General features: G+C 34.7%; 1 protein-coding gene across 3 annotated transcripts in view; it reads left to right on the top strand.

Moving 5' to 3' along the window:
- Positions 1-15,920, top strand: part of SCN7A (sodium voltage-gated channel alpha subunit 7) — an 86,555-nt gene extending 70,635 nt beyond the window's left edge. For all 3 annotated transcript variants that reach the window (XM_064586643.1, XM_064586644.1, XM_054506154.1), the window contains 8 exons: positions 532-705; positions 2,931-3,038; positions 5,445-5,723; positions 6,707-6,760; positions 7,546-7,683; positions 9,239-9,343; positions 9,892-10,162; positions 12,863-15,920. In XM_064586643.1, the coding sequence (XP_064442713.1) occupies positions 532-705; positions 2,931-3,038; positions 5,445-5,723; positions 6,707-6,760; positions 7,546-7,683; positions 9,239-9,343; positions 9,892-10,162; positions 12,863-13,929 (2,196 nt within the window). In that variant the 3' untranslated portion in view covers positions 13,930-15,920. The remainder of the gene's footprint in view (positions 1-531; positions 706-2,930; positions 3,039-5,444; positions 5,724-6,706; positions 6,761-7,545; positions 7,684-9,238; positions 9,344-9,891; positions 10,163-12,862) is intronic.
- The last annotated feature ends 6,771 nt before the right edge of the window (positions 15,921-22,691 follow it).

Here is a 22,691-nt window from a genome sequence, read left to right as displayed (position 1 = left end):
GAGAAGCTTTGGAGAAATGATTATAGTTTTATTTCATATTCATGTGCTTCCACTGGTTTACCTGATTATTTCTGCAGCAGAGCAAGTCTTGTGACTTTTCTTTTAACAGCAGTGTGGATATCTGAAGACACATTTTAGAAAAAATCTCTACTTCTCTATTAGCAACTAGCATATATCTGTGAGTTGGCAACATGGAATTAGAGATAAGAACCAGTCAGATGTGAGTAAAGGTTTCACCTCATATATTTAGTGTGATTAACTGATTTGAGAGTTTTTTGGACCACTGTGCCAAGTTCAGTCTGTATAAGAAGAAGTTCTGGGACCGATTAATAATGTCTGCTATGGGCATGGGATCAGAAAATGATACTTATGGATTATGTGAATAAATCCAAATAAATTGAACCAACCTTTAAACTACAACCTATGACTTTGCTCACCAAGTGCTTACTAGGGAGGGTATTTCATTCCTTTCTATGCTGAAGATTTTTTAGAAATTGCATGTATACTAATCCTTAAATTTTTTATCCACAGGCTTTTGAGGATATATATATTGACCAGAGAAAGACTATTAAAATCTTATTAGAATATGCTGACATGATCTTCACTTACATCTTCATTCTGGAGATGCTTCTAAAGTGGATGGCATATGGTTTTAAAGCCTATTTCATTAATGGCTGGTACAGGCTAGACTTCATGGTTGTTATTGTATGTATTTTAAAGAAAAATTTAAAAGTTTATTATTTGATTTTCTTCTTTACTCTGATTCTTACTTAAGTCTTGCATTTACTTATATCCTCCTCTCTCTGTACATTTTCAGTTACCAAAATTCCCTGTAATGTAATGCTTAACAATTGTCCTTTTCTTCTCATCCTAATATTTTAAAAATTCAACATTTCATTCCTGGATTATTCTAACAATCACCTGTGAACCCATTACTAACAGAACAGGCTTATTGCACATCAATATCCTCAAATATTTAAATTCTGTTGACTCAATTTTTAAATCATATGTTCAAAATTAGATTACTTACCATAACCTTCACCCTCACCACACTGATCCAAGTGCCAAAAATTCTCATTTGGATCACTGAAACAGATTTCAGCCTGAGATCCCAGCTTCCACCACTGTATACCTTCATTCTGTTTTCCACAGAGCAACCACATGCATTCTACTGTTGTAAAATAGAAGCAGCTCAAGTCTCTTTTCTTCTTGAAACCCTCCAATAAACACCTCATTTCACTCAGAGTAAAAAGCTATATTCTCTGCAATCAAAGCCTACAAGTCTCTACATGATCCAGTCTTATCTCCTCCTACTGTCCATTTCCCCCATCCCAGTCAACAGACTGCTCCACCAACACTGACCTTCCTGAAGTTCTTCAGGTATGCCAAGATGACTTCCATCTTAGTGCCTTTGCACTTATTTTTCCTTCCACCTGGAACTTTGGATGGCTCACCTTACTTACATCTGCTCAAATAAAAATGCTGAAGTTAGGTCTTTCTGCACTACTGTATGTAAAACTGCATCCACTACAATGCTCCCTTTTCCTTTCTCTGCTTTCTTCATCTCCATAGCACCTATTAATATTATATATTAATTGATATTCATTGTTTATTCATTATGATTGTTTGTTTTCCCCCACTGAAAGGTTAGCTCCTTTAGGGAAGAATTGTTTTCCCAATATGATTCTCTTCTTATCCCCAGTGCCTAGAACAATTCATGTATCATAATAGGTACTCAGTAATTTTTGTTCAATGAACAAATGGCTCCTATCCTATAAGCAATGAAAGTACAGAATATATGAAGATATTATAAAAGTTAATCATAACTCTACCATCTTGCTTGATTTCTATTAACATTTATTAATCCTGTTTGGTTTTTTAAAAGATTGACTGATTGATTGATTGATTTTATAGAGAGAAAGAGAGCAGGGGGAGGGGCAGAGGGAGAGGGAAAGAGAGAATCACAGTCAGATTCTGCACTGAGCATGGAGCCCAAGACATGGGGCTCAACTTCATGACCCCGAGATAATGACATGAGCTGAAACCAAGAGTTGAACGCTTACCCACTGAGCCACCCAGGCACCCCAACCCCGAATGATTTTTATGCATATGCTTACTTTAAAAAATCACCTTAGCATCTTTTTTTTTAAGTCTCTAGTATTTTATTTTTATTTTTATTTTATTTATTTATTTAATTTACATATAATGCATTGTTTGTTTCAGGGGTACAGGTCTGTGATTCATCAGTCTTACACAATTTACAGCGCTCACCATAGCACATACTCTCCCCAATGTCCATCACTCAGCCACCCCAACCCTCCAACCCCCCTCTACTCCAGCAACCCTGTTTGTTTCCTGAGATTAAGAGTCTCTTATTCACCTTAGTATCATTGTATACATTTTTGTAATTTGTACTTGGACTTAAAAATATTCATATCCTCCTTGATCCTCTTCTCTGAAATCCTATTCTATTATCTTAACCATATTTATGTTTGAATTCATATGTAAATATATTCCAAATTTTGCTTTTATGAATACATAGTATACTATTACTAGATTGCAAAAAAATCATGAAACTGATTCTTAATCTAATTTCAAACTAAAAATTGATATAAAGTATGTCAAACTAAAAATTGATATAAAGTATGTCAAATATACAAATTTTTGTTTATCTCAATAATATATATTCCTACTACCAGAAAATATTTGTTTTATCTTTTTTAAAGTAATTTTAACACAGTTATTTTCTTATACATTTCTATATGTCATTGTTAAGATATATGGAAGTATACATTAAATCTTTTGCATATTTCTTGGTAAGGTTTGACTTTTTATCTTTTTTGTAATAAATACAAAGTTTATTTTGCAGATTTTTTTGATTAAGTTAAAATTAAACCCTATTAACTCTTTTTTTCCTTAAATATATTTAGGTGTTTTGTCTTAGCTTAATCGGCAAATCTCGGGAGGAATTAAAACCACTTATTTCCATTAAATTCATTCGGGCACTCAGAGTTCTATCTCAATTTGAAAGAATGAAGGTAAGAAAAAAGTTTCTAAGCTAATGTGTAGATTTTTATTTAAGATTTCTAAACTTCTACAAATTAAATCTTCATAGTCTTCTCATTTGCATCCTTAATATTAATGCAAAAAACTTATATTCTACTATTTTAATATATAGAAGAAAGATATATTAGTTATACTTACTAAAATATTAGGTCTTTATTACTCAAAAGATATGAAAAGTCATAAAAATAAGAAGAAAGCCCCTAATAGTTGTGAGAAAATATAAAGTTTCAAAAACTAATACCATTCTAGCCCACATGGATATCTATGAGTATTAATAAAATTATCTCAATGTTAAAAATACAACTGACAGAAAATGAAACTTTGATCACCTAGTTGTTTAAAATTATAGGAATATTGTACACACTAAGTAATTATATTGAATAAAAGTGAATTTTAAAATAAATTAGTTTTTTTTAAGTCACACATCACAAATTATGAATTCTTGTCCTTTCTCCCTCACCAACATGTTAAAACCTCTTCTGAACAATGTGAGAAAAACTAATAGGTTGAGCCACATAAAACAACTAATGTTCAATCTTTTGGGCCTAAAATAGAAATCTGCTCCCTATGGCTTGACCTAATTAAGAAAACAGAGTTGATGACCACCAAACACAGTATAATTATGTAATATACAGTGCTCAACTATGTGCAGAAATGGCAGAAAAAATCTAATTTTACCTTTCATTTCATAATCACACATCAATGTTTTCTTGCATTTTTCATTTACATAGATTATCATTAACCTGCCTATTTGCTTAATATTACAGAATGCCACATAGTCAGTATAGATAGGATCCAATAAGAAAATTATCTGTGTTTAATGGTATAAGAAAGTGTCCAATTTCATTCTTCTGCATGTGGCTGCTCATTTTTCCCAGCACCATTATTGAAGAGACTGTCTTTTCACATTGTATATTCTTGCCTCCTTTGTCATAGATTAATTGACCATATAAGTGTGCGTTTATTTCTGGGCTCTCTGTTCTGTTCTATTACAGATTCAGATCTTAAGCTTCATCTCAACCTCTGGAAGTTCTGTAGTTGAATGATTTCTGAAAATATGTCATTGAATATATAAGGAGTCACATGATTACAAAATTAATGTTTTATATATTTAATAAGCTCCAGTCTTGGGTGCTCTGATTACTGAAATATTTGTGTCAAGTGTATCTACTTCTTTTATTCTTCCATAAGTATATTTTCTGATAATCATAGCATTTTTTTCTTTAGAGGTATCAGTGAGCCTCTCAAAATACCTTAAGTGCCAACAAAGGATCTGTGACTTAGTTTTAGAAATAAAATGAAGTGTTACTGAAAGCACAACTAAGAGTTAAAACATTTATTCAAAGCCAGAAAACTAGGAATATCAGCAAGGAAATACAGCAAAAAGAATATGTATCCAGTAATGGCTGAGGGAAGGAAGGATAGAATGGTAGCAAAGAGAATCGATGGTGCCTCACAAAAAAAAGAGAAAGAAATGAGGTTGGGGGAAAGCAGTCAAAAGTGTAAATGCTAAGGGAAAGACAAAGAAATAGCAGAGTGAAAATTTCTGTTGGCTATAGGAACTGGTTTACATTTGCTGTAACAGCTATAGTGGAGGGATGAGAATGAAATTCTGATTATAATATTTCAGCATGTATTTATTTACCATTTATCTATCTACCTCTCTCTCTCTTTCTATTTATACTATTAAGTTGAGGAAATGGAGACAGTGATTCTAGACTATTACTGTTATTCAAGTCGAGGTTGTAGATTTCCTTCCCACACTTCCCGCTCTGGAGTGGCTCACCTGTGACATAGAGTGGTGAAGTGAGGAGGTTTGTGATTTTGCAGGCTCCAGCTGTTCATTCAGTGTTTCCTGATATAGCCTCTTGCCTTGACTTCATTGATCTACGATCTTTTGGTCTTCCTCTTATTTCCCCTGCCACTTCAGTGTCTGCTTTGTAGGCTAATCCTCCCAAAAGTTAGAATCACCAAGATTTAGATGTAGGCCTATTTCTTTCTCATTTTATGTACTTTCTAAATAATACGTACACATATATTCACACATGTTCAGATGTCTTCCCCGTTTTTGGCACAATACAGGAAGTTTGATACACATGTTAAATCAGTGAAATAATTATTTTGCTAATCAACTCTGTTGCCTCTTAGTGATTATTTTAGTACAAAAATTTTGAGAATGTCTGGATTTTTAATGTATATTTTTTCATTGAAATTTATTATTTATGTTATTCAAATACTGGCATGTGACCTATTAAATCTTTATTGACGGCCTTTTTTTTTTTTTCGTTATTTCTATATGACATTACATTTAGTATTTCTAATTAAAGTGAATTCACGTTTCTTACCTAAAGTTTACATGTTTGTTTTTTAAATGCCAGGTGGTTGTGAGAGCTTTGATAAAAACAACTTTACCTGCTTTGAATGTGTTTCTGGTCTGCTTTATGATCTGGCTGGCTTTTAGCATCATGGGAGTACACTTATTTGCTGGCAAGTTCTATGAATGCATTGACCCAACAAGTGGAGAAAGGTTTCCTATATCCAAAGTCATGAATAAGAGTCAGTGTGAAAGCCTTATGTTTAATGAATCCATGCCATGGGAGAATGCAAAACTGAACTTTGATAATGTTGGAAATGGGTTCCTTTCATTGCTTCAAGTAGTAAGTTCACTTCTGATTTTTTAATCAATGTTTTTATATGTTCATTCATATTATAGGTGGACATAAAGGACAAAATGTGGATGATTACTAGAGTTGGTTGTAACATATTTTAGCAATTATTAGTAGATACATGTTATGGGACATGCTACACTAGGCTTGTTTGGAAAGACAAAAGTGAAACATAGACCCTCCTCTGCTGGGAGAAGTTTCTAAGTACAGATGAAGGTAGGATTGACAGGGGAGATGGCAGGTACTGGAAACCTATTTCAGCCATCATTGATGAGGTAATAGGGTCACAATTTTTGGTCCAGCTCAGGGTACTACTGTTTTGTTTCTACTTAGTGCTTTGGCTCCTCAGTCACCCAACATCTAACAGAAATGAGGAGATAGGGCGCCTGGGTGGCTCAGTTGGTTAAGCGACTGCCTTCGGCTCAGGTCATGATCCTGGAGTCCCTGGATCAAGTCCCGCATCGGGCTCCCTGCTCAGCAGGGAGTCTGCTTCTCCCTCTGACCCTCCCCCCTCTCATGTGCTCTCTCTCATTCTCTCTCTCTCAAATAAATAAATAAAATCTTTAAAAAAAAAAGAAAGAAATGAGGAGATAAATCATTCATCCTCGTCTTACCTCCCCCAAAGAAAAGCACATATATAGCAGTTAAAAGTAAAAATAACATTTCGGCAGCATGTATTTATTTACCATTTATCTATCTACCTCTCTCTCTCTTTCTATTTATACTATCTTACAATATTTTGTTATCAACTACAATTAAGCTACTACAATGAAGCTAAGTGGTTTTCAATACTTGTTAATGGACAATATAAATGCAGTAATGAAAATGATAAAGATCTCAATTACATGGCAAATTGAAATGTGGTCAGCCTTACTAATCATGTTTTACTATATTAATCACAAATTGAGTTTTACATTTTATTTGCCATGAAGCTTAAGATTTCCATAAGAATTAAATACATGCCATTTTTACAGGCAACATTTAATGGATGGATCACTATTATGAATTCAGCAGTTGATTCTATTGGTGTAAGTACAATATCATCTTAGAGCCATTGCTAAGGTTCAAGCAAAGTTATTTTCGCAATTCAAGAACAGGGTACCAACAATAACAGGATAAATAACATGATAAAAGTAAATGCTTATGCTAGACAGAAATTAAATACATTTCAGATTGCATATTTCGCAAATGAAATGAAAATGAAATCCTTCCAGGATTAGGTACAGTGGTTGAAGCCCAGTAGGCCCATTTGAAGGATTATCAGACTTCATAACAGTGTTTAAACCAATGCAGTAAACTTTAAAATCCACATAAAGCAATGATATCACTTCACCAAAAACAAAGAGGAAACATTACCTCACGTAGAACTGTTAGTTTTTCCTGTTGTAAATTGTTTCACAAATCTTATATTTTAAAAAGTTGGTGTATCAATATTTTGCTTATTTTTTCACTTTTTAATTTATTTTTATTTTTAAAGATTTTGCTTTTTAGAGCAGTTTTGGTTTACAACAAAATTGGGAGGGAGGTATAGAGATTTCCCATATACCTACTGTTCCCACTCCATGGCCTATTATCAGCACCACTCACTAGAATGGGGCACATTTTTACCAAGGATGAACCTACATTGACACATCATAATCACCCAAAGTCCATAGTTTACCTTAGGGTTCACTTGGTGTTGTACATTATATGGGTTTGGACAAATGTGTAATGACATATAACTATCAATACAATATCATACAGAATATTTTCACTGCCCTGAAAATCTGCTATGCCCTATCTTATTTTGCTTATTTTTTAATTTAACTTTTAGGTAAATAGGCAACCTAATTTTGAAGACAACATCTACATGTATTGTTACTTTATCAACTTTATTATTATCGGATTATTTCTTCCTTTGAGTATGCTGATCGGTGTTATTATTGCTAATTTCAACAAGTACAAAATAAAGATAAGTACAAATATTCTTTGTTCACTAATGCCTGAGAAAATCAAGCACATTTATAAAAATGTCCTGCTTCAAATAATTGGTTTGGGATTCAGCTTAATGTCATTTTTATTTAGTACTTAGCTAGAAAAAAACAGGTTGATATTCCTACATATTGGGAAATATTGATAAAATGTTCATCTTTACATTGTTTTCTATATTCAAATGTAAATGGGCAAGTTTAAAGGTTAAAAGTCACAAGTGTTTCTATATATATGTTTGTAAAAAATGACATGCTGACAAACAAATAATATTGTGGTACATCTGCACAAATATGTGAAGAAGTTCAAGAAAAATAAGCTACACATTTTTACTCTCTGATATGTTCAAAGCTTTAGAGTCATAACCAACATAGACATCTTTGTCAGCACAGTAGCTTTTCCAGCTAGAAGTAGAGAGAACCCTAAATCCTAAATATATGGCCTAAATAGGAGTGCTTGAAACAAGTAGGAGACAATTCAGGGACAGAACCAAACAGCCCATTTGGCGCCATATCCACCCAAAGATTTCCTTCAGGGCTTCTGCAAATGCAAAGGCCTCAAAAGTCCTTTAAGCCTGCTTATTTTAACCACAGAGACCTATTTTCTAGAGGTGTAGGAAAGCCTTCTAAAAAATCAAAGAAAAAAATAGTCTGTTTTGAAATTCTATCTTCAGCCATGTCATCAAAGTTCAGCCATGTACAGAATCTGGTAAACAAACCGCTCTCAGTCTCTGCTAATCAAATGGGATTAGGAGAACAGTGTTCAAATATGCATTTGATTGGATGCTTCAGCTTCTTGGGACTTCAACCCAATGGGATAACATCCTAGGATCTGCTTCTGGACTTCAAATTGGTGACTTGTCAAATTTAAGTGACTAAGTTCTGACTTGGGGCAGTAATAATTCCTAATCTCTAGATTAACAAAACATTAACTGTTTACCTCTTATTCACTTTATATATTTTGTATAAGATATTGAAATTAGCACTAGGAACACAAAGATACATAAGCTCTAGAAGGTGCTATGAAGATGTAAGCACAAGGTGCTTTAGTGTAATAGTATAAAAATATCTTCTGGTAAGTATTATTTGGAAAATTAAGTAATATATGAACTTATAAAAACACATAAATGACCAATTCTATTTTTTCCTGCTTATTAGGAGGTACAAACCAATTTTACCTTTGGCTTTTGAATTCAATTTTTCTTAGTAAACCTTTCCATTTATCCCCCACTGTTTCTCCTTTATCTCTGTTTAACATGAGGTAGGCCTCAAGAGCCTGAAAAGATAAAAAAGTTGACTACCCACAAGAAAGTGAACCAAAAGATAATTGATATCAGTCATTACCATATATTCTACGTGTGTTTAGTGTGGATTTGTGTGCAGAAAGTCAGACGTGGTTAAATGTGATTTAGATCATTGCCTTTATGCCCTTTGTAAAATATCAAATCAGTAATTACCAAGCTTTCCAAAATGTCTATTAATGGTAAGGTAAAATTTAGATTCAATGTGATTTTAAATCTTTTTCTTTCATTTCTTTACCAGGGAGGCTCAAATATCTTTATAACAGTCAAACAGAAGAAACAATCCCGTGCACTGAGGAGGCTGTTGTGTGAGGACTATCAAAAAACAATCCGTCGCCCAGGAGTAAGAAAACCTCTAGATTTGTTTTTTAAGCTTCAGGAAAAAAATTCTTTTGTATATTCTCTTTTAAAAAGGAAAATGTGTTGGGGCACCAGGGTGGCTCAGTCGTTAAGCATCTGCCTTTGGCTCAGGTCATGATCCCGGGGTCCTGGGATCAAGCCCCACATCGGGCTTCCTGCTCGGCGGGAAGCCTGCTTCTCCTTCTCCCACTCCCCCTGCTTGTGTTCCCTCTCTCGCTGTGTCCCTCTCTGTCAAATAAATAAATAAAATCTTTAAAAAAAATAAAAAATAAAATTAAAATAAAAATGAAATGTGTTTTTGAAATTCTTCACAAATGCTTTTGACAAAATTTAAAAATATGTTCCTTAACAAAGTTTGGATGGTCTTTTGTTTTTTTGACTATATGCAATATAATTATAGTTTGGTAAAAACTTAGGCCCTCATGTATTTTCCTGTTTATGCTAGGAGGGAAATTATAAACATACAGACAATATGTGTGTGTATATAACCTATTAATAAGGCTGTTATACCTTTCCTTTTTTCATCCACAGAATAAATTCCAAGGATTCATCTTTGACTTGGTAACAAATAAAGTTTTTAATGCCATCATTATAGCTCTTATCTGTTTTCAAGCAATAACCATTATGATACAAAGTGATGAACAGAGTCAAAATATGGACATTGCTCTCTGCTGGATTAACTTAATTCTTATTATACTATACACTGGAGAATGTGTACTGAAGCTCATCGCTTTCCATTGCAACTATTTCACCATCGGATGGAACATTTTTGATTTTATGGTGGTCATTTTCTCTGCTACAGGTAAGATTTTTAGTCAGATTTTCTTTTATAGTAATACTAATTCAGGCAAGTTCTTATACTAAAAGTGTCCTGAGATATAGTCTCTTAATAGGCAAAACAGAGAAGGGATCCTTCTTATTCCAATTGGAATGGCTTATATTTTTGCATTCATACATGTACACTTACCTGGCAGCTATAGGTATTCAAAAATACTTGTTGAATTAATACATACACTTTACTTCAGAGGTCATCCCTTCAGTGTATCACATACAGTATTTTCTAGGATGGCCCTAGAAGGAGCTTTTTATGTCTTAGCATGATATAACCTTTCACGGTCCCTATTCTTCTTTTTTCTCTAATCTCTAAAACTGTTTACAACTTTCACAACACTAGAGTGTTAGGCTTTAATAAATTTATCACCAGTTTTCTCTTACCCGGGAATCTCCATCTTTTATTTAACAAATATATTTGATTATCCCCTTTGTGAATAGACATTATGCTATATGCAAAGAATCCAATAGTAAACAAGGTAGGCATAATCCCTGTATGCACATAGTTTACAATCTAGTAAGGGATACAGATGATTAAATAGTACATATTTAATGTGCTATTAACATTGTGATAAGGGAAGAAGCACAGGGTATTACAGTGGCACAAAAGAGTGAGGGGAACCTAACAGTAAGTAGAGGTCAGAGGAAACTGCATGGATGAAGAAAATCTAAATAGAGACAAGGGGAAAATCTAAATAGAGATAAGGGGATAACCAAGTAAAGAATCTAGAATAAAAATGTTTTAGGCAGGGAAAAGTTTGTTTATTGACTGCCTCCACATAAGACACATACTAGAATGTAAGCTCCATGAGAGACAATATTTAAATGTTTATTGTGTCAGACACTATTTTATATAGTTAGTAGTGAAAATGTGGACAAACTATCTGCCCACTTGTGCTTCCAGAAAATTCAACCTATTCATTTGGTAGTAGAAGCAGTCCAACTATTGATAGACAAGCACAAGAAGCTTGAAAGAAAAGTACATAAAGGCAGGAAGGGGCTGATAGGAAGAAAATAGAGGAATATGGAATTAAAAAGCCCTTTGGGATGAAAGTGAGAGTTACTGAATCAGAGATCTTGAAGGAGAGCAAATCACGGTCAGACAGAAAGCTGTTTGAATTTGAAATCTCAGAAGGTGAAGAATCCTGGGTCCAGAATGTGGCCATAGCTGCATATGACTAAAGTTAGATGATGGAAATTATTACAGTTAAGAAAGTCAAAGAAAAAAAGACTGGCCTTTCAATGAGCTGTTGATGGTAGGTATTGGGGTGGAAAGAGCCACAGTGAGCCAAGTACTAAGTCTCCAATGAGTGTAAATGAGGAGGAATAAATAGATCATAGAGCCAAGAAATGGTAGGCGATAGTACAGTTCAGTGGCATGATCCACAATGTGTCAGGACAGAAAATTCTTTTTTTTCTTTCTAAAATTGACTTAAAGTGTCTGGAAATCACATTGTAAAGAATGAAAGATGCTTGATCGTTCCATTTTTCTACCCCGAGAAATATGGAGCAGGAAGAACGAGCTGTCTGCGTTTGACAATGTCCCAAGGGAGATAGTGTCCTCAAGATAAAGTCAGATTTTACTTAAGAAAGGAGGTGAAGAAAATGTAGTGAAGAGGATGTAGAAAAAATTGTCTACAATTAAATAGGTATACCTCTGGCATAATGGAAGAATTTGGAAGATTGTGAGGACAAATGAAAATTTGAGTCAGAGCAGAAGATTCACTAAAACAATGTGGAGATGAAGATATAGGTAAGATAGAATGTCAGAGAGAATGTCATCACCGACAATGACCAAATTGAATGGAAATATGAGACATGATCCTTCCCGATTCAACAAATATACCATCTCATTTAGAAGCTTCATGGGATTCTTTCCTCCCCACCTTCTCAACTCAAAATGAACCTCACTCTCTCCAGTATTTCCAGAGAACATCCCCTATACTTTTAGGGTAACTGTAATTTTACCTTGTTTTATTGTTATGTCTCTCACTCCCATAGTCCCCTCATCTACCCACAACTGCCACAAAAAAAAAGTTCTAGGCCAAGGCTCATTTACTTAATTCGATTTAAAGCTGCTAAGGGCCCAAATACTATTTATGAAATAAATAAATTAAATTATAATCTGTGAATCACTGAATGTCAGACATTTTTGTAATTATATTTATCAACTAGGTCTTCCTACCTTGCATTATAATTACTTTAAATATCTACCTTTACTCTCTAGATTATAAGGTCTTTGGGAACAAAAGTCAGGTCATTCACTTTTGCATATTTGCATGACACCTTTATTAGATATCCAATAAAGACTGGATTGAACTAAATTTCTTTATACAACTATACCATCTGTGATTCCACAAGTACTTGACCAATAGTACTCTTAAGATGATGATACATGTAATTCTCTCCCAAATTTTGCTAGAGACCCTGAAAATTGCCACAATTAATATTTGGCTAATTCCCACTTTCAATATGTTCTGTTGTATGGGAAGGATTAATAAAATGATCTTAACATATAGAAAAAATGATATAATAATACTTGAAACAATAAATAAATAGTTGAAATAAATAAGTAATTGAAATAATAAATGAAATAAAATAATTTATATTCCTCTAAATACAATCATATTTAAATGATTTTATTGCCTGTTTTATCTTCTCCCACACCAAGAACTATTTCTACCTATGACGATAGGATACTACCTTGTGCCTCCTTCCATTATGGAACTGATACGACTCTCACGGATTATCCACATCCTGCGTCCTGGGAAAGGACCAAAGGTATTCCGTGATCTACTGCTCCCTTTGATGTTGTCTCTCCCAGCATTATTGAACATCAGTCTTCTCATCTTCCTGGTCATGTTTGTCTATGCCATCTTTGGAATGTACAATTTTGCCTATGTTAAAAAGGAAGCTGGAATTAATGATGTGTCCAACTTTGAAACCTTTGGCAGCAGTATGCTCTGTCTTTTCCAAGTTACAATATTTGCTGGCTGGGATGGGATGCTCAATGCAATTTTCAACAGTAAATGGTCTGACTGTGATCCTGATAAAATTAACCCTGGGACTCAGGTTAGAGGAGATTGTGGTAACCCCGTTGTTGGGATTATTTATTTTGTCAGTTACATACTCATATCATGGCTGATCATAGTAAACATGTACATTGTTGTTGTCATGGAATTTTTAAATATTGCTTCTAAAAAAAATGGCAAGACATTAAGTGAAGATGATTTTAGGAGATTTTTTCAGGTATGGAAGCGGTTTGATCCTGATAGGACACAGTATATAGACTCTAGCAAGCTTTCAGATTTTGCAGCTGCTCTTGACCCTCCTCTGTTTATGGCAAAACCAAACAAGGGCCAGCTCATTGCCATGGATCTTCCCATGGCTGCTGGAGACAGAATTCATTGCCTTGACATCTTACTTGCTTTAACAAAGAGAGTTATGGGTAAAGATTTGAGGATGGAGAAAATGATTTCAGAGATGGAATCAGGGTTTGTATCAGCCAACCCTTTTAGGATCACATATGAGCCAATTACAACTACCCTGAAACGAAAACAAGAGGCAATCTCAGCAACCATAATTCAACGTGCTTATAAAAGTTACCGCTTGAGGCAAAACGACAAAAATGCATCAGATATTCGTATGATAGATGATGACAAGGAAGTTCAAGCTACTGCAGGAAATGCCTATTTTGACAAAGCTGAGGAAAAGCTAATTATTCAAGGCCAAATCTAATCCCACTTACCACCTTTTCACCTTCTAAAAATGTTAGAAGTTTGAATCAGAAACAAAAAGATCAAAGAAGTAAAGATTTTACTTACCAGTTGTCTACAATCCATGGAAGTTAAGCTTGTGTTCACAAGACTCCATGTCAAGTTTACTTTTTACCGTTGTATATTCAGTCTAACCAAGACAACCCCTTAAAATCACTTTCGTGAGTTAAAATGCCTTAAAATTGCCATTTGATAATCCAAATGGCTTGTTTTCTCTATCTGGCTTTTATGGGGTGTGCTTCTCCTAGAGGATCGGGGAGGTGATAGTAGAGACTAGTAGCAAAAGGGGCTTCCTCGTATATTTTATGTCTACTTTATGGGATTCAAGGACTTAGTTACAAATAAGCAAGTACAATAAGTACTTTCTTAAGGTGGGATAGTGTTAAAAAATACAGTGCTACAGGCCATTAAATCATTAACTTGCCTAGACAGATGCCAACTGGGGGAAGAAAAAAAAGGCAGTTCTTAGAAAGTTCCTTTGAGATCAACCACAGATCCTCTTGGGCTGATCCAAACCATGTTTGTTTGACTGGAGCCTTGGTTTTGGTTTTTGTTTTCTTTTATTTTTTTACAGAGGATTAATATTATTTGATTGGTTTTGGATTCCTGGTTTTTCATCTCTTTGGCTAGTTCTACCTAAGCTCTAGCTCTTCAACAGAATGGATTCAGAGAATGAGAAGCACAAAGAGACCTAGAATTATGGCCTATATTTTCCTCATTTATACTTTTTTAAAGTATACGTTTACTAAAATGATATAGAAACTGTTAGTAGACTCATGTATTATCTTATCATAAGACTGATATATATTATACCATTTATCCATAATGGAACATCTGAGGTCTGGCAAATGAAAGTCATAATATGAATTAGAAGAGTCAAGGGTTGCCATTATGTCCAGGCATTTTCAGAGTCTTGATCCTTACTTGGGAAACTGGGTCCACTTTGAAATACTTTTCACTATTCTTTATGATTCTCTGTAACTTAGAGGAAGAAAATGACCACTGAAACTGTGAGGACACCGAGTAGGAGATCAAAATACAAGTTTGTTGTTGGTAATGTTATGTAATATTAGTGTATACAAATTAGTTTTCACTTATTTATCTTTCTAAATTTGTTTTTGCTGTTTTTATTCTAATCACACACACACTCTGTAAAATTTTTTGTGTTTGGAAAACTTGAAAATCCTAAACATTAATTTTCACTATTAAAATTATCTTTAAAAGGTACCTATCTTTGATAGGTACAAATAGTTGTTTTTTGACATAATCATAAATGCAGCCACTTGCATCCATGTAATACAAGATTCTGATATTTGTTCCCTTTGTATGAAGATTGATTTCAATGTGCCTACAAAATCCTAAAGGATTCAGAAAGAAAATATGTATACTGTTGACTTAAATGGCAAACTTTAAATATGTTGTATGACATTCAATATCACTAAAATGTCAGTAATTATATTTTATTATGAATGCATGATCTTGAGCCTTAACTATTATAACCTATTTCTGCTCCTCAGAAATGTATTAACTTGACCAAGATGCCTTTGGGGGAAACCCTTAAGTAAATGTAATTTCAGGATTCTGTTTCTTTCTATAAGTGTTCCTTCCCTTTCTCCTCCCATTTGTCATCATGTGATGGGGACCAGTGAGGAACTAGTGTTAACTTGGTGACATGGTGACAGCTGGTGCTTTATCTAAATTTCTTGGTTTTCTATTTCTTGGAAATGCTTTAATGTAGAAACCGCTTCAGATATTTAAACTTAACCTTAACTTGCTTCTGTAAAATCAAGACCATTAACTGATTTTAGTTTGAAAATTATATCTTTTACTTGTAAACCATGTTTGCCACTAACCTTCCAAAAACTGTGTAAAGAATTATTTTTAACAAAGTCTTACAATATATTCTACTTTTTAGAAACTATAGAAAATAATAAATACAACCTGTTAACCACAGTAAGCTTTGGGTTTTTTTCTTTGATAAGTAAGGTCGCCTACTTTGTATGATAAAAATTTTTTCAAATGAGCCTAATTACATTAAAGCTTATTCATTCAGGCTCAAAATTCAAAACTGGCAAAACTGTGCTTCCTTTGGGTTAAAAAAAATTGTAAAATAAATTTTAGTAAGCTTAACAGAGACGCTTACACATTGACAAAATTTACAAAGTACTCCTCCTATCAAAGTCATAAGTTTATTATGTATATCTCAGTATTAATTAGAATTTGCTTTATGGAGGATAATGCTAAAATTAAACTGATTGGTGTGCTATGATTTGTCAGTCTGCTTCTTTAAAAATTTTCTGTCTGCTCCTTTAATAAATATAATGAATATACTTTAAAATCATTTTAAAGATACTGGAAATAGCTACCGTTTATTGAACAGACTATTATGCCCAGCCTTGTTCTAAGTATTTGTCATGCATGAACAAGGCATTCACAACAACTCATGAAACAATGATAATTTTCATTTTATAGATGAACAAAATAGAAGGGTTATAAGAGCTTCTATATGGCACAGAACTTGTAAACAACAAGGCCAGAACCTCAAACCAGGTCTAGTTTTAGAGCCTTAATATCTAACCCCTATCTACGATAACTGTCTAGTAATAAATGACCTAGCTAGAGGCAGAAGTTTAAGATGAATTAAGTTGTTGAAGAGAGATAAGTTCCCTCTCTTTCTCTCTCTCTCTCCCTCCCCCTTTCTCTTTCTCAATCTCTCCTTTGGTGGAGGGAATTTTAAAAGTAGAGACAACCCCTGGAAAAAGGAAAGACACAAGGAATAAAACTGTAGAAGTTTTTTCATTCAATATTCATTGTATGCTAGGTACTAGATATAAACCCAGAGCCTGTATAGATACTCATACATAATACATAAATACAAAGATAAATCTGAGACTAGAGAACTTGCTGACTACTGAGGGAAAACAGCTAATTATAATATATGGTAATTTTTATACTATTGGTGTAAATCCCAATATGTATTCAGGAAAGAATGATGGGTTCTACATTGAAAATTATAGGTAAAGTTAGTAAAGTGGACCCTAGAAGAAAAAGAAAGATTTTATCAATTAGAGAAGAAGGTAACTGTAATCAACACAGAGACATTTTTAAGAAAAGGAGTCCATACAGAGATGATACCTAAGGTTCTGAGCTTTTGGTTCTTCCGGCTAGACTATAAAGAGAAAGGGGAATTAAAGACAAGATAAAAACGTGTACTCCAGAGATTGGATGGAAAATTAGAGCAGAATTACTCTGAGCACCCTGATCCCTTCCCAGATATGCTTTATTTTGTCCTTTTGTTCTTGAACCCTCTCCTTCTTTAATTGTTCTTTCCAGAGATTCCAGGTCCACATTCTCAATTCTAACAGTCAATATAGAACTCCAGTGAGTGATGGGGTCTTCACTCTCCAGGTGGGGACTTTCATCTTTTATGTTAGAGAACCTAACACTGTCAGGGTCAGACACTTACTCATCTCCTCATCTGTAAGTGAACCTCTTATCTTCTTTGACTTCAAAAACACATGTGAGCTCAAAGGATTTTTCTCTCAATTCCAGCTAGTTAGTTTATGAACCATCCAGAAGGCACAACACCCCTAGTCCTAGATTCTGTGACTACATCACATAAGAGTAACTTCTTAAAATGATCCATAAGTTCAGAGTTCCCAATCATATAAAATCTCATCATCAATCTTCCCTTTCTCTCTCCCATTTTTGTTTTCATAAGATTCTGTTCAACACCTCCTACCTATTAGACACAACAATTTAGAGATAAATAAGGTTGTCTTTATCCTTAAAAAGGTAGTAGTCAGGATTTTCCAGAGAAACAAAACTAATAGAACACACAGGTTTCCCCCACTATCCAATAGTAGAGTGTTCCTATAAAACCTTTATAAGCTGAAATGACGTAAAGTAAAGAAGTAATTACCACTAATTATGTGAAAAAAAATTTTATCATTCCTAAACCCAAAAAAACCTCTTAGGCTTTTCTGATACCTTAGGACACAACTTGCTAATAAATACACAAAATATATCAAGATGAAGTATGGATGCTCACAAACACAGTTCAAAGCTGTGGCAGTTTGAGCACTTTTTCATGTGTCTATTGGCCATTCAGATGTCTTTTTTGGAAAAATGTCTGTTCATGTCTTCTGCCCATTTCTTGATTGGATTATTTGTTCTTTGGGAGTTGAGTTTGATAAGTTATTTATAGATTTTGGATACTAGTCCTTTATCTGATATGTCATTTGTAAAACTACTGGGTATTTACCCCAAAGATACAAATGTTGGGATCTGAAGAGATACGTGCACCCTGATGTTTATAGCAGCAATGTCCACAATAGCCAAACTGCGGAAAGAGCCAAGATGTCCATCGACAGATGAATGGATAAAGAAGATGTGGTGTATATATATATATACACAATGGAATATTATGCAGCCATCAAAAGAAATGAAATCTTGCCATTTGCAACAACATGGATGGAACTGGAGAGTATTATGCTGAGCGAAATGAGTCAATCAGAGAAAGACATGTATCATATGACCTCACTGATATGAGGAATTCTTAATCTCAGGAAACAAAGAGAGGGTTGCTGGAGTGGTGGGGGGTGGGAGGCATGGGGTGGCTGGGTGATAGACATTGGGGAGGGTATGTGCTATGGTGAGCACTGTGAATTGTGTAAGACTGTTGAATCACAGACCTGTACCTCCAAAACAAATAATACATTTTATGTTAAAAAAATAAAAGAAGAAGATAGTAGGAAGGGGAAAATGAAGGGGGGGGGGAATTGGAAGGGGAGACGAACCATGAGAGACTATGGACTCTGAGAAACAAACTGAGGGTTCTAGACGGGAAGAGAGTGAGGGGATGGGTTAGCCTGGTGATGGGCATTAAAGAGGGCATGTATTGAATGGAGCACTGGGTGTTATATGCAAACAATGAATCATGGAACACTACATCAAAAACTAATAAGGTAATGTATGGTGATTAACATAACATAATAAAATTAAAAAAAAAAAAGGTGTGGCAGTTTGATGCTGAGATGCTGAGTGTAGGTCCAGGCAAGGAGCTTGGTGGGGCCGCTCTCACTGCCTGGATAACAGCTTATGGCAAAAAACAACAAAACAAAAAACAACAATGCTATTTTCACTTTTCCTTTAATTTTTTCTTTTCTTTTTTTCTTTTCATAAAAGTGAAAATCTTCTTTGGATTTCTTTTGGTTAGCGATAACGGGTACTAATGTAGCTCTTTTGTAAAAGCAAAGTGGTGCGACTCAAGTTTTCGAAAAGCGAGGGATACCTGTATATAGATTTATAAGAGGATCTTTATTATTATGGGAAATGTTTCACAGGATTAAAGAAGCTGAGATATGTGGCAATATACAATGTGCAAGCTGGAGAATCAGGAAAGTCGGTGGTATAATTCAACCCAGATCCTAAGGCCTGAGAACAAGGGAGTCATGGTATAGTTCTTAGTCCAAGGCAGAGACCAAAGAATGTGGGGAGGGGCACAAGACCTGGAATTAATCTTAAGACCCAAGAACCAGGAACTCCAATGTCCAAGGGCAGGAGAAGATGAATGTCCTAGCTCAAGTACAGAGAGAGAGAACTTACCTTTCCCTCCATCTTTTTGTTCCATTCAGGCCCCCAGTGAATCGGATGATGCTTGCCCACATTGGTAAGGGCAGTCTTCTTTTTTTTTCATCCTCTTACTTTTAACAGACAGATGTCATTGGAGTTGAAATTAGTTTCTTGTAAGCAATATATAGCTGGGTCACATTTTTTAATCCATGTTTTATTGATGTATTTAGACCATTCACATTCAAGGTAATTATTAATATGTTAGCACTTAAGGTTTCTGTTTATTTTTTGTTTTCTATTTGTTTCTTCTGGTCTCATTTCTCTATTTATGATTTCTCTGTTTCTCTTTTCTGGCCTGCCCACACAAAGCTTAAATATGTTTTAGGATTCCATCTTGATTTTGTTTTTGAATGTATCTCTTGTATATCTTTGGTATATATATGTATGTGTATATATATATATGTATATATATATATGTATATATATAGTAGTCATTCTGAGTATTACTAATCTGTCCCTCTATCTATGTATGAATTATACCGTTCACTAACGTCAACATTTTACCACTTTGAGTGAAGTGTGGAAACCTCATTCTTATTTATATCCCTTTGTCTTCCTTATTTTTAAGTATCATTGTCATGGGAATCAGATGATGCTATAATTTTTTTATAAAGATTTTATTTATTTATTTATTTATTTATTTATTTATTTATTTATTTATTTAGAGAGAGCATGCACTAGTTGAGGGAGTGGCGGAAGGAGAGAGAGAGAATCTCAAGCAGACTCCATGCTGAGCATGGAGCCTGTCATGGGGCTCGATCGATCTCATGACCCTTAGATCACGACCTGAGCTGAAATCAAGAGTCGGATGCTTAACCACCTAGATGACCATGATGCTATAATTTTTGTTCCAATCATCAAATATGGTTTTAAAACTCATGAGTAAATGAATGGTTCTTTGAATGTACCCGTATTTCTGCTCTTTGCCTATTCCTTCTTCCTTCCTGATGCTCCAGCATTCTTTCTTTTATCAACTCCTTTCTGTTTGAAGAATTTTGTTTAGCCAATCTTTAAGAATAAGATATTTTATTCCTCTTTAATATTTTTGTACTTATGTGTTGAAATGATAACATTTTTGATATACATTTTTGGGTTAAACAAAATATATTACTAAACTTTAAAAAAGAATATGTCTGCTAGTAATACATTCTTTTAGCTTTTCTTTTTCTGAACATATTTTTAAATCTCTTTCATTCCTCAAGTATGGATTCACAGAATAGAGAATATGTGGCTGACAGTTCTTTTATTTCAGCACTTGAAAAATATGGTACCATTTTCTTCTGGTTTCTATGACTTCAGATTTGAAATCCATTATCATTTGAATTGGTATTCCCCTGCAGGTAATACTCATTTCTCTCTAGTTGCGTTCAAGACTTTTTTTTGTGTTTACTTTTCAAAATTTTAACTGCGGTGTATCTTTGGCATGGATTTCTTTGTGTTTATCTTGCTTAGTACTTACTCAGCTTCTTGGAATTACAAGCTTGTGTCTTTTACCAAATTTAGGATATTTTTCAGCCAATACTTCTTCAAACAACTTTTCTATTCTTTTCTACTTTCCTTCTGGGATTGTGTTGCATGAATGATGGCTCTTTTGTTATTGTCTCATAGGTCCCTGAGGCTCTGTTCATTTTTTTTCCAGTCAATTTTTTTTCCCTCTCTATTGTTCAGATTGGGTGAATTCTATTGTTCTATATTCAAGTTCACTGATTTTCTCTTGTCATCTTCGGTCTATTCTATTAAGCCATCTATTCAGTTTTTTATTTGTTATTGTATTTCCAGTTCAGTAATCCATTTGTTTTTCTCTTCTAAAATCTATTTCTTCAGAGATTTTCTGTTTTTTTAATTTGTTTCAAGAGAATTTATAATTGATTGTTGAAGCATTGTTATAATGGATGCCTTAAAATACTTTTCAGGTAAGTCTGACATCTGATTCATCTCAGTATTGTGTCAGCTAATTGTCTTTTCTCCTTCAAGGTGTGATTTTCTTAGTTTTTAGTATGCTGAATGATTTTTTTTTTTCCATCATACTCAGGGAATTTTTCTACCATGGTGGGAAATACTGGATCCTATTTAAGTCTTTCATTTTAGCAGGTAGTCACACTATTTAGGCTTAGCACATAGGTCTTGATCTGTTTTTGTGAGCTGTGGTTCTCTGGTGGCTTAATTTTTCAGAGGCTTTGTGGTGCTATTTTGGTCTTCTTGGTTTATCTGGTGCAGCTTGGACTCCCACTGGTTTCTGTTGGTGCTGCCTAAGGGACTGGAAGAAGTTTCCAAAGGTCAGGCAATCTGGTTTTTCTCAGTGATGGTGGGGGAAAAGAGGAGAATCCCTCTACTTGTAGCTCATGAGAAAAGGAAGCTCTCTGAAGTAAGCTACTTGTGGCTACATCCTCCTTGCTGGCTCACCCACCCATTATAGTGTCTCTGGACAAGGAAGGAGAGTCTTATGCAGGCCCCTGGATCAAAGAGAGACTTTCTGGATCAAAAAGCCTTTCTGGATCAGACCACCTTTTGCAGATTGGTCTCTTTTGGCCAGTTCCATCCACCTGCTTCGCTAGAAAAGGGACATCTCAGGCACAGCCGAAAAGGAGAATTCTTCCCCAGTCACCTTATTTTTGGTAGGGCCCTCAAGAAATTCTTGTCAGTAGTGTAGGCTTGTCTAAAGTTGCCAGAGGGACTCTCTTTAGATTCGGGGGAAGAATAAGCCTACTTGGACTACCTTCTGTTTTTAGATCAAGGGTGGGTGGACTTCTGCTGTTGGGTGTTGGGATGCAAGATGCCTTTCACTGCGCTATGTCTCCACTTGTGGGGTCTCAAATCAGCTTGCCTTCTTTTTACCACCTTCAGGGTCCTTCTTTGGTGGTGTTTTGTGCACTGTTGTATTTAGCAGAAAAGACCAGAGAAAATATGGTATATGACATCTTGTCTCAACCAAAAGTCTCATAACATATTTTTTAAAGGTCTGTTAAAACTGTTAAAGGAGGGGCGCCTGGGTGACTCAGTCATTAAGCCTCTGCCTTCGGCTCAGGTCATGATCCCAGGGTCCTGGGATCGAGCCCCGCATCAGGCTCTCTGCTCAGCGGGAAGCCTGCT

The sequence above is a fragment of the Mirounga angustirostris genome, unplaced genomic scaffold (genome assembly GCF_029215605.1).
Source record: "Mirounga angustirostris isolate CCGP_5_RB_7025 unplaced genomic scaffold, mMirAng1.0.hap1 SCAF_3, whole genome shotgun sequence".
Lineage (NCBI taxonomy): Eukaryota > Metazoa > Chordata > Mammalia > Carnivora > Phocidae > Mirounga > Mirounga angustirostris.
The sequence above is the reverse complement of the archived record's forward strand: the minus strand, read 5'-3'. Positions and strand labels throughout refer to the sequence as shown.